The 13,571-nt window shown below is 30.5% G+C and overlaps 2 protein-coding genes across 2 annotated transcripts; one reads left to right on the top strand and one right to left on the bottom strand.

Annotated features, from left to right (window-relative positions):
• Window positions 1-2,673: 2,673 nt before the first annotated feature.
• On the top strand, window positions 2,674-4,399 carry LOC110643650 (F-box protein At3g07870-like). The gene has a single exon (XM_021796108.2). The coding sequence runs from the start codon at window positions 2,796-2,798 to the stop codon at window positions 4,044-4,046; it is 1,251 nt and encodes a 416-aa protein (XP_021651800.2). The 5' UTR covers window positions 2,674-2,795; the 3' UTR covers window positions 4,047-4,399.
• A 2,143-nt stretch (window positions 4,400-6,542) lies between these two features.
• LOC110643643 (transcription factor bHLH113-like) lies at window positions 6,543-8,679 on the bottom strand. The gene is made up of 5 exons (XM_021796102.2): window positions 7,918-8,679; window positions 7,700-7,825; window positions 7,491-7,556; window positions 7,318-7,419; window positions 6,543-7,071 (listed from the first exon to the last, which is right to left on the bottom strand). Exons 1-5 carry the CDS (start codon window positions 8,284-8,286, stop codon window positions 6,856-6,858), a joined length of 879 nt encoding a protein of 292 aa, XP_021651794.2. The 5' UTR covers window positions 8,287-8,679; the 3' UTR covers window positions 6,543-6,855.
• Window positions 8,680-13,571: the final 4,892 nt, after the last annotated feature.

Genomic DNA, 13,571 nt, shown 5'->3' with positions numbered 1-13,571 from the left:
TATTATTTTAATAAATAAAATTATAATAATTAATATTATTTATTATATTACTTTTATTAAAATTAAATAATTATTTTATTAAAGTTGAACGTTAATTTATTATATATTATTATTAAAATAATATTTTTATTATAAAATTTAAAATATTTAAAATTTAATGAAATAAAAAATTAAAATTAAAAAATAAAATAATTAAAATTTTTTAATTTTAAATAAAAAAATATTTTTATAATAAAAATATTATAATATATAATATTAATTATTATAACGTTATTTATTAGAATAACATTTATATTTTATTTAAAATATAAAATAAAATAATTAAAAAGTTTAAAGAAAAATTGAACGCTATTATAAACAACATTCAGTTTTCCTTTAAAATTTTTAATTATTTTATTTTATTTTAACGATGTACGCGATCATAAATAATGTCCGAACTTTCAAGACGCTGTTATAATTAGCGTCTTGTCCTTAGCTCTTCCAGCTCAATACAATTCATTTCTTTTTTATAATTAAACTCAAACTTACCTTTTTTTATATAATTTTTTTTTATTACACCTCTTTGATAAAAATCCCCCAATATTGTTCATCTGTAGTAAGATCAAGATATGGCAGGCTACTTGGGTCAAATATGAACACTTAAAGACGAGTTCAACTCTCTCACGCCACTTACAAATAATCTCACTTCCCAGGAACAATAGATAGATAAACAAAATTTTCATGGTCCTTGCACTAATAGGACTGTTATTAGATCTTGATTCAGTACGATGTTCTGACTAGCCCAATCAATCCCATTATCGAGATGTCTTTGCTCGACCCCTAGGCATATCCTTGATTGCCAATAATGTCACTAAGGTAATTTCCAAGGACTCATCTATGCTGGCAGCACAATCTAACAATCAATAAGTTGGGTCTCGAAAAGAGGAAAGAAAAGAGGAGTGCACTTACTGTGACAAAGATGGAAGGGATAAGCAGCCCAACTCGGTAATTCATTTGCTTATTTAACACAGCTTACATCCATTGGGTCAACTTCAGTTTTATTTGTGCTTGAAAGTCATATTAATTACATTTTGATATTATATTAAATTGGCAAAAAAAAAAAACTGTGTAACTTTTTTTTTTTTTTATTTCTTTGTGCCGCCGGGGGGGGGGGAAAAGATAGGAAAAAAAAAATGACATGATTCACAAAGGACTGTATCAGTTTATTGCTAATGCTTTGTTTTTTCTTTTTTTTCTTTTTCTTTTATAGGATTGACTTCATTTAGGACTCGAACTCAATACCTCACAATTCTGGAGATGACTCTAGTATCATTGAATGAAACCTCATTATTGCTAATGCTTTTTCCTTTGATTTGCTTTGATTAATGAAAGAAAAAATTATTATTTAGTACCTACACGTTAAACAAAACTAACTACTTAATCTCTGTATTTTGAAAAATATATTATTTAATTCTTAATTTTATTTTCATTAAATTATTTAGTCTCTTTGTCAATTTATCTATTAATCAACAGATTCTAATACAGTCAAACTATTATTTAATCCCTCTGATTATTTTTTTATGCCTAAACTACCTTCACCCTCTTCCCTTATTTCTTTCGTACTCTCTTTTATTTCTCTCTTCTTTATATTTTTTCTCCTCTACACCTACACCCTCCTCCCATCTGTTAATTTTTCTATTAGTTAACAAATTTTAATATTAATCAAACTACTATTTAGTCCCATATTATAGCAAAACTAATTAATTAGTCCCTACAATTTGATTCTATTAACTCTTTAATCCATCTGTTTATTTTTTTATACCTAAAGTACTCTGACCCTCTCCCCCTTATTTTTTTACTGCCCTTCCTTATTTCTCTCCTCTCTCATTATATGTTTTTCATCTTTTGATAGAAAATGGTATAAGTTGGTATAAGTTGTATGTACAAAAAGGTTAATCCATTCTTCTAGATCTCCATGTAATTAAGACAATAATATAAGAAAATTATTTTCCAATAAAGAAAATACACAAATTATGTTCAAAGAATTGAATTAAAATACTTGAACAATTTAAAAAAAATACAAATTCGGATTTACTTTCCACAAAGCAAAATTTTCATTTTCATCCAAGAATATGTTTTTTAAAATAGTGATTTTCAAAATATAAAGGCCAATTAATTAGTTTCACTGAAATAGAGGGACTAAATAATAGTATTTTTCAAAATATAAAGAATCAATTAATTATTTTCACTTAAATAGAAGAACTAAATAGTAATTTAACTGGTATTAAAATCTATTGACTAACGAAAGAATTGATGAAGGGATTAAACAGTTTAACGGAAATAAAATATAAGGACTAAATAATATATTTTTTTAAAATAAAAGGAACAAATAATTAATTTTGTTAAACAAAAGAATTAAATAATAATTTTCCCTTAATAAAAATATCTTCTTTCCTTTTAAATAATAATAATAAATAAATAAATAAAATCAAAAAATAAATAAATAAAACATGAGGAGAACAATCAGACTGCCAAATTGGTATATCGTATATGACATTTAAGACAAAGAAAATGAAGCATAATTGACTTCGTCTAATACAACTACGAGACAATTTCCAAATTTGACCAATTCACTTTGACCTAATTATATTTGTTTTCCAAGTACAATAAGCAACATCGCAGATTTTTCTCTTTATTTAACTCGAAGATTTCCTTATTATTTAATTAATGCTCATTCCTACCCCGGAATTTCAATCCGAATCAAGAATTTCACATTGTTGAAATATAACGGTTGACAATCTACAGTATATGCGTTAATGGTGCAAGAGTTCTCGTTCCACCATATGCAGCCTCCCTATTTGATCCTTTTCAGACTCAGAAAGGAAACAGAAGGAAAAGGGGCTACAAAAATGTCAGATTATATACCTAAAGAAGTCTTGATCGAAATTTTCTTAAGATTGCCTGTGAAATCACTCCTTAGATGCAGATGCGTATGCAAATCATGGTACTCTCTAATCTCCAACCAGAACTTCATTTCCTTGCACACCAGGAACACCATTGAAAGCAGCAGCAAAAACAAAAACAGAGATTACCTGCTCCTGAGGCACTATTCCAGAGTTGACAAGAAAGAAAGATTCACCTTACACTTGGATGATGATGATTTGTTCGGTAAGTATCAAGAACTTGATTTTCCATTGAATAGTAGCTGGGATTATTTTGAGATTGTTGGTTCTTGCAATGGAATTGTCTGCTTAACTGATAATCATTCACACATATTGAAACGCATAGTTCTATGGAATCCTTCAATAGGGTTATCTGTAACCCTTCCCCTTCAGCGATTTAGCTATAGAGTTTCTAATGTAATTCTTGGGTTTGGATTTGATTCTTGGACTAATGACTACAAGGTCATCAGAATTGTGTATTATTCCACCGATGGGGGTTCTCTGATGGTTCCACCAGATGTTGAGATTTTTGAGCTAAGTAAAGGGGCTTGGAGAATCAATAATTCTGCATCTTCTCCTGCTTATGTTGTCTCGAAATATTCATCACAGACAGTACTAGAAGGGGCTATCCATTGGGTTGGATATTATAATCCAAGAGGACTAACAATAGCAGTATTTGCTGTGCATGATGAGGAATTTAAAGAATTCAAGATGCCTGATGAAATTGTTACCACAAATGTGCAACATTTATCAGTCATGTTATGTAGTCAATTGCTTTCTCTGATACAGTATAGGAAACGAACAGGTCATCTGTGTTATGAGAGTTGCAGTATTTGGGTAATGAATGAATATGGTGTACATGATTCCTGGAATAAATTGTTCAACGTGGTTGTCCCTGGAGGTTTAGGGAAGACATTAGGCCTTAGAAACAATGTTGAGGTTCTGCTAGTGGGGGCTGATGGGGAGCTGATTTCATATGACCCATGGAACCAAAGAGTAAAAAGATTGGGAATCAATGGTGAATCATGCTCCTTCTATGCAGATCTATATATGGAGAGTCTAGTTTTATTGAAGGGTAAAAAAGGGGTTTTGGTGCACTCAATTTCTGGGACTGCAACAATTTAAAGATCATGAATTTCGGCTAAAATAAAGCAGCTAAAGGCTAAAGGAATAGTGAAGCTCCTCAAGCTGCTGTTTTATGCTGGTGGGATGGCAGGCAAAGCAGACAGGACAGGCTCCCATGGAAATAGAGAGATTGATTGAGCATCTACCATTACCAGTCTCAATACATGCATGAAAGGTTAAAAAATAATAATAACAATAACAAAAAGAGCTGTTACAGAATGAGTAACAGAGAAGTGAAGCAGAGTAAAAGATGTGTTTTCTTTTTATATGGTGGTTTGTTTCAAAAACTCTGTTATGATCAATTGTAACAACCCTACAAACAGATAATAGAGTTACAATTTTATTTGCAGAAACTTACCCTTATGCATAACCTTTTCTTGGAATCTTTCTCTTTTTCCTATAAATCAAACAAATAAAAGATCCAATAAGCAACAGGAGACTGATGCTGAGGTTAAGGGCAGCATGTGTCGATTTTTAGGGCTTACTCTGTTTCTCTGCAGAGGGTTGCGGTAAGAGCACTAGTCCGAAAAACCAAAGATTCATAAAAATGAATCACAAAACGAGATCAATCAGAACCCATCATCATCCACTGCCATTTTCAAACAAGCTACTTCAAAGAGCTACTTCAGTGGTCAGATTCAGACATGGTGCTAGTAATGAGTCGATCAAGCCATAGAAAGGAATCGACACAACATGGAAAAGGCTCAGAACCCAAATGACAAAAATTGGCAAGTTCTTGTGATAATTAATGCTTTATGTGATATGGGTTTTGATTATTGTTTTCTTTCCAAGTTTATGATGAAATTGTTCTTGAATGATTACATGCATATAATTTGAGGGGAAGTCATTTCTGGCATCTTCACTATCTCATTGCCAGTCCTAGGCAGGCCATTCCCTCGAACCCAAATCCCCTACTTTGACCCACAACAATAGTCGCTCTGTTTTTCTAATTTTTGTGGAGTTTTTAAATTAGTGATTTAGAATTTTTTTATTTTTTGTGCAAATTGATTTTTTTTTTTGACATTTTTAATAGATGATAAAATATGTATTTAGTTTTGTCAATAAATGGAAAGACATGCGTAGAGCTTGACACCGAGCCAGTTCCAGTTCAAACTGGTTCGAAATCATTGATTTGTGATTCACTAAAAGGGTGAAATTGAATCGGCCCTTAAATTTCCTTAAAGTTTCAGTTTTGATTCTAATTTCAATTCAGATTTTGATTTCGATTCTAGCTTCAATTTAATCTTATTTTATTCAAATTTAATGGTCCAATTTTTTAAACTTTTTATTTTTTGTAAGTGAAAAATTCAGTTTGGCTTGAAACTAACATGATGGTTTCGGTTTAATTTCGTTCCAATTTATTCACGTTTCGAGTCAAACACAGGTTTGATCAGTTTCGGTTCTAGATATGTGTGTTGTTGATTATGGTTTATTAACGATTTGATTTGAGAGAGGGAGTGGGAGAGCGAAATGGAGCGAGAGATATAAAAATGAATAGCATAGAGAAATGAAGTGAGAAAAAATAAATAAATAGAGATATAATAGAAGGGAAAGGGAGGGAAATTTTAATTTAATTAATAAAATTTGCTTAATATTAAGAGTAATAATATCTTTTTATTGGGCATGAATGATAAAATTCACATAAACGCTAGCCGCTGGATCAACATTGATCTGGGTTAAATTTGGGATTGATTAGGTCTGAATTAGTTCGGAACAAAAATATAGAAGCCAATTCCGATCTCTCCGTCTTTGAATCTAAATCGAAATTGATTTAGAATTGTCAATTTGAATTAGCAGTTTTAAACTGGAACCGGCTCAATTTATAAAATTTATTTTTCTTTTAGAAAAAATTATATTGAATCCTTTTAATTTTTTTTTTTTCACATTTGAACCGAGATCGAATTGCAAATTGAATAAAAATCATATCAAATCATTTCGAACCAACCGAAATCCTTTTGAATTAAAACCGATCTAAACCTGGGACGCCAGTTCGGGTCCAGTTCTAAGGACTAGGATATTGAACCGATACATGGCTCACATAGCATAAATCTAATAAAACAACCACTAGATGAAATAATAAAATAAAATAAATAAATAAATAATCTACAAATTCACCGATCAAACGACTTCGATTTAATATAAAATATATGGTAACATAATTTTAATTTACTCTTATTTTATTTTATTTTATTTTCTAAAAATTACTGAGAAATATTTTGCGAATCTGTATATGCTGAGATTCTTGTAAATTTGTGAATTTGTCATAGAGGAGAAATTGCTAAGAAATCTTTGTTAAATTTGAGTTTGTTAATTCATGGAGGGGGAAAAAGGTAAACTAGATAAATTTTGGCTATGTTGCGTTGATAGAGAGAGAGAGAGAGAGAGAGAGAGAGAGAGGAGAGTTTAGGTATTTTGATAGCACAAATGAGCATCTTCAAAAACTCTTGGAGTGCTCCACAGAAAAAATGTAAAAAATTTGAAGCTGAACTAGTAAAATTCATCAACTTTGGAGCACTTAGAAAAGCAAAGAACTGAACTACAAAAGCAAACCAGCCCTCTTCTCAAAATGGCTTTGGTAATTGTTGAAAAAGCCTAGAAAATATACATTCGTGTAAGCCATCTTAAAAAGTTACACACATCCCACTCTAAAACCCACGTGTTTTCCTACCAAAAACAGCTAACAAAAGATAACTTTCCTTTCCTTTCCTTTCCTTTCCTTTCCTTTCCCACTTTTTTTTGCCTAATAATCGACACCAAAATTAGCAGTGAAAACCTTCTCTTGCTTTACCCTGTCTTTTCTACCCACTTCTTACCGTTTCTGATCCTCACTGTCAAAATTATGAGTTCTGGGACAGATGGATTCACTGGCACTGCTATTATGTTGTTGATTATTTCCCATGACAGGTGACCAGTAATCTGCACCGTTGCAGCTTGCCACGTGTAGGGTCAATTCCACTGGTACCAGACACAACCCTCTGCTCCTCAGGTCCTTTCTTGGGTCTTCTCCTCCAATTTCTTCACCTTCCTGGTCATTATTTACCACAGTAAAGAAAACAACACCACCCATCTCAGTACCCACAGGACATCTCAATCACTACCAACTTTTATAGGCGATAGTATTTGATATATGCAGGACCCACAAGATCAGGTAACATCAAGACCATTGACAAACTATGGGACCAACATGATATGGGTCCAGGTGCTGACGTGGAAGCAAATGAGAGTGAAAAAGATCGAAAAGGACAGAGATGATGTGGGGCATGGTGCTTACAGCTGGTATGTCTTGCAGGTAAGGAGAACACAGCACCTGAACTTGGTCTTGGAGAAACCTGATATATCCCATCGCTTCATGTAGAACTGATGCCGTATCAGTCTGCAATACATTTCAATTCTCTAATGAAAATAATTTTGAGCAATTAACAGAATTATATATAGTTTTTGTACCTTGCCAAATGGTGATACAAGCTGCTGCAATGCAGTGACGCGTTCTCCTAGCTTCTCTTTCCTCACCTGTATTATTACAAAGAAATTTATCAGTAAATTATGAAGCATATTGAAATATAATTATCTATACTTTATAAGAGTTCCAGATGTGATAAACATTTGTGCAGTGACATGCATGCATGCAGATCTTTAAAAAGCAAATTTGAAACCTTTGGATGTGCAGGAGAAATGCGAGTCTCAGTTTTGGCCTTTTTACTAGTTCTGTCACTTGTCAATTGAGCTTTGGCTATGGTCCTAGTGCTCTGCACAAGTTTTTGGCTTGACCAATTTTTTCCCTGCAATCCGTTGCTAAAAATGAGTAGAAAAAATTTTTTTTTAAAAAAAACCCAAAAAGCGAAACAACTTTATAATAATTACAATCCCTTACATATGATCTGGAGGCAGTATTGACATTGACATTGACATTGTTGCTGCAGCTGCTGTTATTGTTTGCAGAAGAAGTAGAAGACGAGTCACTGCATGTGACCCCAGAAGACTTCTGAAGGGAACTCATGGTGGGTTCACTAGGCACTAGAACATTAGTATCAGCTTGTTTTATGTGAAGATGGTGAAAGCCTCCAAAACAGAGCATTTTAGGAGGCTTTCCAGTGGTAGCGGAAGAAGAGTAATGAAAAGCATGGCCAATATCAAGACCAACTACGTCATTATTATCATCATCAGAGAACAGCAACTGCGAGAAACTAGTAGTGCTCGAGCGTCCTCCTTCTCCAAGATGGTTCTCATCGCTATCAGCCATGACAATAAGAACACTCAAAACCTAAGAAGGTGACGGAAAGCAACTTTTCTGCTACTTTATGCCTGTCTCTCTAATTCTTGAAGTGGATTGTAGCGGTGGCCGTGGCGGTGGAGGGGGACGAGGAAGAGGTGGAGAGAGCACCAGCAGCCGTTTAGAGAAGTGGGAAAATGTAGTGTGGTGATGTGGGGGCTGTTTTTTCAAGATTGGCTTTGGTATTTGGAGTATTTTCAGTCAAAACCACCGGGCCCGAGAAAACCGTGGTTGAGTCGTCCAAAGCAAATTGGTTGGGTAAAAGGGCAATTTGGTTTCTTCCTTTGTTTCTTGATTTCTTTTGGTTACCTGATAAACCATCCCACCCACTCAAGAGTTCGACTCTTGGAACGGACTGCACTTTGATTTTGAGCTTATTTAGTATTTCCATTGAGATTTTCTTTAATATATTGATTAAAAAATATATTATTTAGTCTGCATTTTAAAAAAATTAATTATTAATTTTTTATTTTAAAAAATATACTATTTAATTTTTTTAATTTCTAGTCTGTAAATTGTCTAATTCGTTTGTTTTAAAGCAAATTTTTTATTAATTAAGTAGTAAAAAATTTAAATTACAAGATTAAATACTGGATGAATTTAAATTATGAATAGTAATAGTTGTATTACTCAAATGTTGATAAAAAGATTTTGCTTTAAATTAACAGAAAGGTAAAATAGTTAACGAACTAAAAATGTATAAAATAAATAATATATTTTTTATAATAAATTAATTAAATAATTAATTTTATTAAAATGAATAGATTGAATAATAATTTTTTAAAAACATTAATAAATAATTTTAATAGTAAAAGAATAAAATAATTTTTACACAACTTTTAAAATAATATTTTTTAGAAATATATTTTTTTATCCTTGAAATTCTATATCAAACTAATCCTTGATCATCACCTGAAAGTTTACGTGAGTATGCATGTATGCTAGGATTCTTTCTAGCGCGATGATGATGGAGGCCTTGTTTGATTGGATAAGTAGAACATGAAAGTAAATTTACTGATAAGTGTAAAAAATAATTTTATTCTATTTATATTATCAAATCATGCTCTCATAAAGTAGAATACTTTAATTCTGTTATGTAAAAAAAAAAAGTAATTCATCTAGATAAAATTTAATAAATTGTATTTTTTTAGTTAAATATAATGAATTTATTAATTTATTTTTTAATTTATTACACTTCAAATTATTTTATGAATAATATTATTATTTTTTTACAACTTAAAAGTAAATTAATTACTCAAAAGTTAATTTGTATATTAAATATATTTATATTATATTTTTAAAAAATAAATTTCCTATAAATATATTTTTTCAAAAAATATATATTTTGAAATCGTGAAGTTATATAAGAATTTTATATAGAATAATAAATTTGTAAAATAAATAAATAAATAAAATCATTTAAATTTAAAAAGAAATAATAGGCAATAATTTTTTTTTTAAAAGGAAGCAGCTCATTTTGTTTGTAAATAAGACGGTGACGTTTTAATCTTGCCGCTTCCATCACCAATCACATAATAAATTAATATTAATTCATCATTTCATTTTAACGGTCATACATAAATTATAATTTCATTATATAATTTCTCTTATAAAAAGAGAATTAAAAAAAATATTAATTTTTAAATTTAAAATCTTACAATAATAAAACCTTCAAACTTTAATTTATAATAAAAAATTCATTAATAAATAAAAATTTTAATGACACATAATAGGAGAAATTATTAAATTTATTCAATTTATATATATTATTTCCCATAATCATATAAAATATATTTTTTATATTATAAAAAAATTATTTTTTATTAAAATAAATATTATTTTTTAATACTTTGAATTTATATAATGATTAACCTAATAATAATCAGACCTTTTTATAATTATGTTGCTGGTGTTGCATAAATTAAAAATAAAAAGCCTAAACGTACTCTTTTACCATTTAATAATATCTCTTACCATATTCTCTCATCTGTCTTTCTTCACTACCCGCTCGCCATTCCTCTTTTGCTTCTCTCTCAGTTTCTTTCACCCCCTACAGGTTCCTCTCCTTTCACTTGCTCATTTTCTCTGCACCTCAAAACGCCACTCTCTTCTCATCTTAGTCTCTCTCACCCTCTTATCTTTATCTCTCTCCTCGTCTCCATTCCTCTATTTCTTTTTATATGTATCTCTCTCTATCTCCCCATATCCATTTATTTTCTCACCCTCCTCCCATCTCCATCTCTTTCCTTCTTTGTCTCACTCTCAAGTCTCTATCTCTCTTACCCTCCTTCCACTTCCATCATTTTCCTCTATTTCTCTCTCTCAAATTACCAAAAACAAAACAAGGAATGAACAGAATAAAAAATAAAAAATAAAAAATAAATAAACTGCTAATAAAAATTATAAATAAAAATATAGTAAAAAATAAATATTATGAAAATATTATTAATAATTATTAAAAAAACAAATTACTAACAAAAATTACCATAAAAATATTTATGATAAAAATTTACTAAAAATAAACTACTGCTATAAATTAATATTAAAAAATAAATTACTAATAAAAAATACATTAGTAAAAATTATTATTTTATGACTAATAAAATTGACTATAAATATATTATTAAATTAATATTAATTACAAATAAGTTGAATTAGGGTAGCTATTTAGATTAATTGGTTGTTTTCGTGTCATGTCAATATAACATAAATAATATTGAAGTTAACACAAATACGATACAATTAATAAATCATATTAAAAATCTAAATATGAACACGACTTTTTAATTATATAAATCACTTAATACAATATGCATAATACGGTTAGTATTAAATCATGTAGAGTTAATTCAATACAACTTAACTCATTAACATGCTTTGAGACTACTCAAACCATTTAATATGTTTTGACACAACTAAACATAACTCCTTCAACAAAATTTGAGACAATCCATCACTTTTAATCTTTATGAAATAATATATAACACGAAATTTACACATTAATTTTAATCATGCACAAATTTAATAATATATGTGTAACACCCCTATTTGTATAGCTAGGTATATTTCACTGTTCCGGTGACCGGAGTCGGTTCGGACAATTAAGGGGATTAGGACCACACTTAAGACAACTAGATAAGTTATAAATACAAATAATTAGTAATTGCCAATTAGTTGAGTATAAATAAGAAAAACGGAACACAAGAAGTTAAACGAGCCGAAAGTCACAGCGATGGGTCACCTTCTCGGGAACGACTGCGAAGTCATTTTAAACTCAAATTTCGAACCGTAAAATATGACGCCGCGGTCCTTAGGACCCTTATGAACACAGTGGAAAAGAGAAGATCACGAAAAAGAACTGTTAAGCCAGTCAAATAATTAGGTCAGGGAGCCGGAAGAAATATTGAATTAATTGCAAACCGGTATGAACCGGCAAGGGGCAATTTGGTCAATTGACCCCGAGAGCTGACTTCTAACCTAACTGTTAAATAAGATCGGAGAAAAGAAAATTTCGGAATCGAGAATTAAATTAAAGAACTAATAGAAAAAAAAAAAAAAAAAAAAAAAAAGAGAAAATGGAAAAGTCAAAAGGTGATGACATCATGCATGACCTCATGCATGATGCCATAAAGAATAAAATTAATTTATTTACTTATTTGGATTTTTGGTCTTCCTAAAGAGATAAAAGACAAAATAAAAGAAAAGAAAAAAAAAATCATTCTTCTTCTTCAAATAAAAAACGTGCATCTCTCCTCTCTCTCTTTTTTCTCCTTAGTTTCCTCTATAGCCATGAAATTCAAGCTTTCAAAGCTTGAATCAACCCCATAAATTCCCCAAAAATTTCACTAAATTATGATTAAGCTTTGTTTGGGCTACTAGAAGAGGAGATTGAAGAAGCAAGAAAGAAGAAAAAAGGGAAGAAAATTAGTGATTGGAAAATCAAATAAAGGTTAGTATGTAAATTTGAATTCTTTTGTTAAATTTATATGTTCTTAGTTTAATTAACTTAGAAAGTAACTTAAAATGAAACAAAAATAATTGTGAGGGACCAAAGCTGAATTTAGGCCAGCTAGGGTTTGATGTGTGTATGCATGAATTTGATTGAATTCAATATGTATGGAAGCTTAATTGAGTGATGGAGTGATGTTAGTATGATTTGAATTGGTTAAATGCAACAAAATTAGTGAGTTAGGGTTTTGAATATTAGGGTTTAGAGACCAAAAATGTGAGAAACTTGTAAATGGTGTCTTTGACCTAATGTGAAGTGAGAAATGGTCATTTGTGACCTAATTAAGTGTGTTAGAAGTGTTGGAATTAAAAGCCAATTCGGAATGGATAAGGTCATGTTGCTGCAGCAAGACAAAAATCAACTTTGAGGGACCAAAAATGAAATTTTACAAGTTCAATGGATATGGGACCAATTGGGGATGAAAATAGGCACTAAATGACACAATTTTCATTCAGGAAGCATGCCCAAAAAGTGACTAAAACCTAGTGAACAAATTGATCAAAGTCGAAAAATCGCAGGCTGCCCTGCACAAACTAACTAAATGACCTGAAATTTGGTCATAACTCGAGCTAGGCAGGTCAAAATGACCTGAAATTTTACCAGTAGTTAGATGAGATATAGATCTAAAACTTTCATGAAGAACACAAACCTAAATTATGCCATTAACCCAATCAAATTATTGAGCAAATTTGAGTTACTGAATCTGCAAAACTGCAGAATTGCCATATGAGCAGTAAAGTTTTAATGGCTATAACTCTCTCTAGAAAACTTCGATTTAGGTGATTCTTGAACCGATGGAAACCTAAGGAATAGTAGAACATTTCATATGAAGAAAATCAGACCAAATTATGGACTTAACTTGATCAAATTGCTGAACGAAGTTGGATTAATAAATCTGCAGAACTAAATTCTGCAGCATGAACAGTAAACGTAAATTGCATATAACTTGAGCTACAAAACTCCAATTGCAGTAATTCAAAAAGGATAATAAACTTAATACAATAAGGAACATTTTCTATGAAGGAAGTTTTGCCAAATTCTAACAGTAAAATGACCAATGGAACAATGCAACCGAGACACCAAAAACTGAAAATTGACAATTTTGCCTAAAAGACTTAAGTGTTGAGAAAATGACCAAAACCAACAAGTTTAGTGACCAAAATATGGTATATGGGTGAAGTTAGAATTCCCATACCTATTAAGCCTTAGAAAGTCAATAATTTGACTTGAATAGTGTAGTGAATAG

The sequence above is a fragment of the Hevea brasiliensis genome, chromosome 14 (assembly GCF_030052815.1).
Source record: "Hevea brasiliensis isolate MT/VB/25A 57/8 chromosome 14, ASM3005281v1, whole genome shotgun sequence".
NCBI classification, from domain to species: Eukaryota; Viridiplantae; Streptophyta; class Magnoliopsida; order Malpighiales; family Euphorbiaceae; genus Hevea; species Hevea brasiliensis.
Note: the sequence above shows the minus strand (reverse complement) of the source record. Positions and strands in the feature narration are given on the sequence as shown.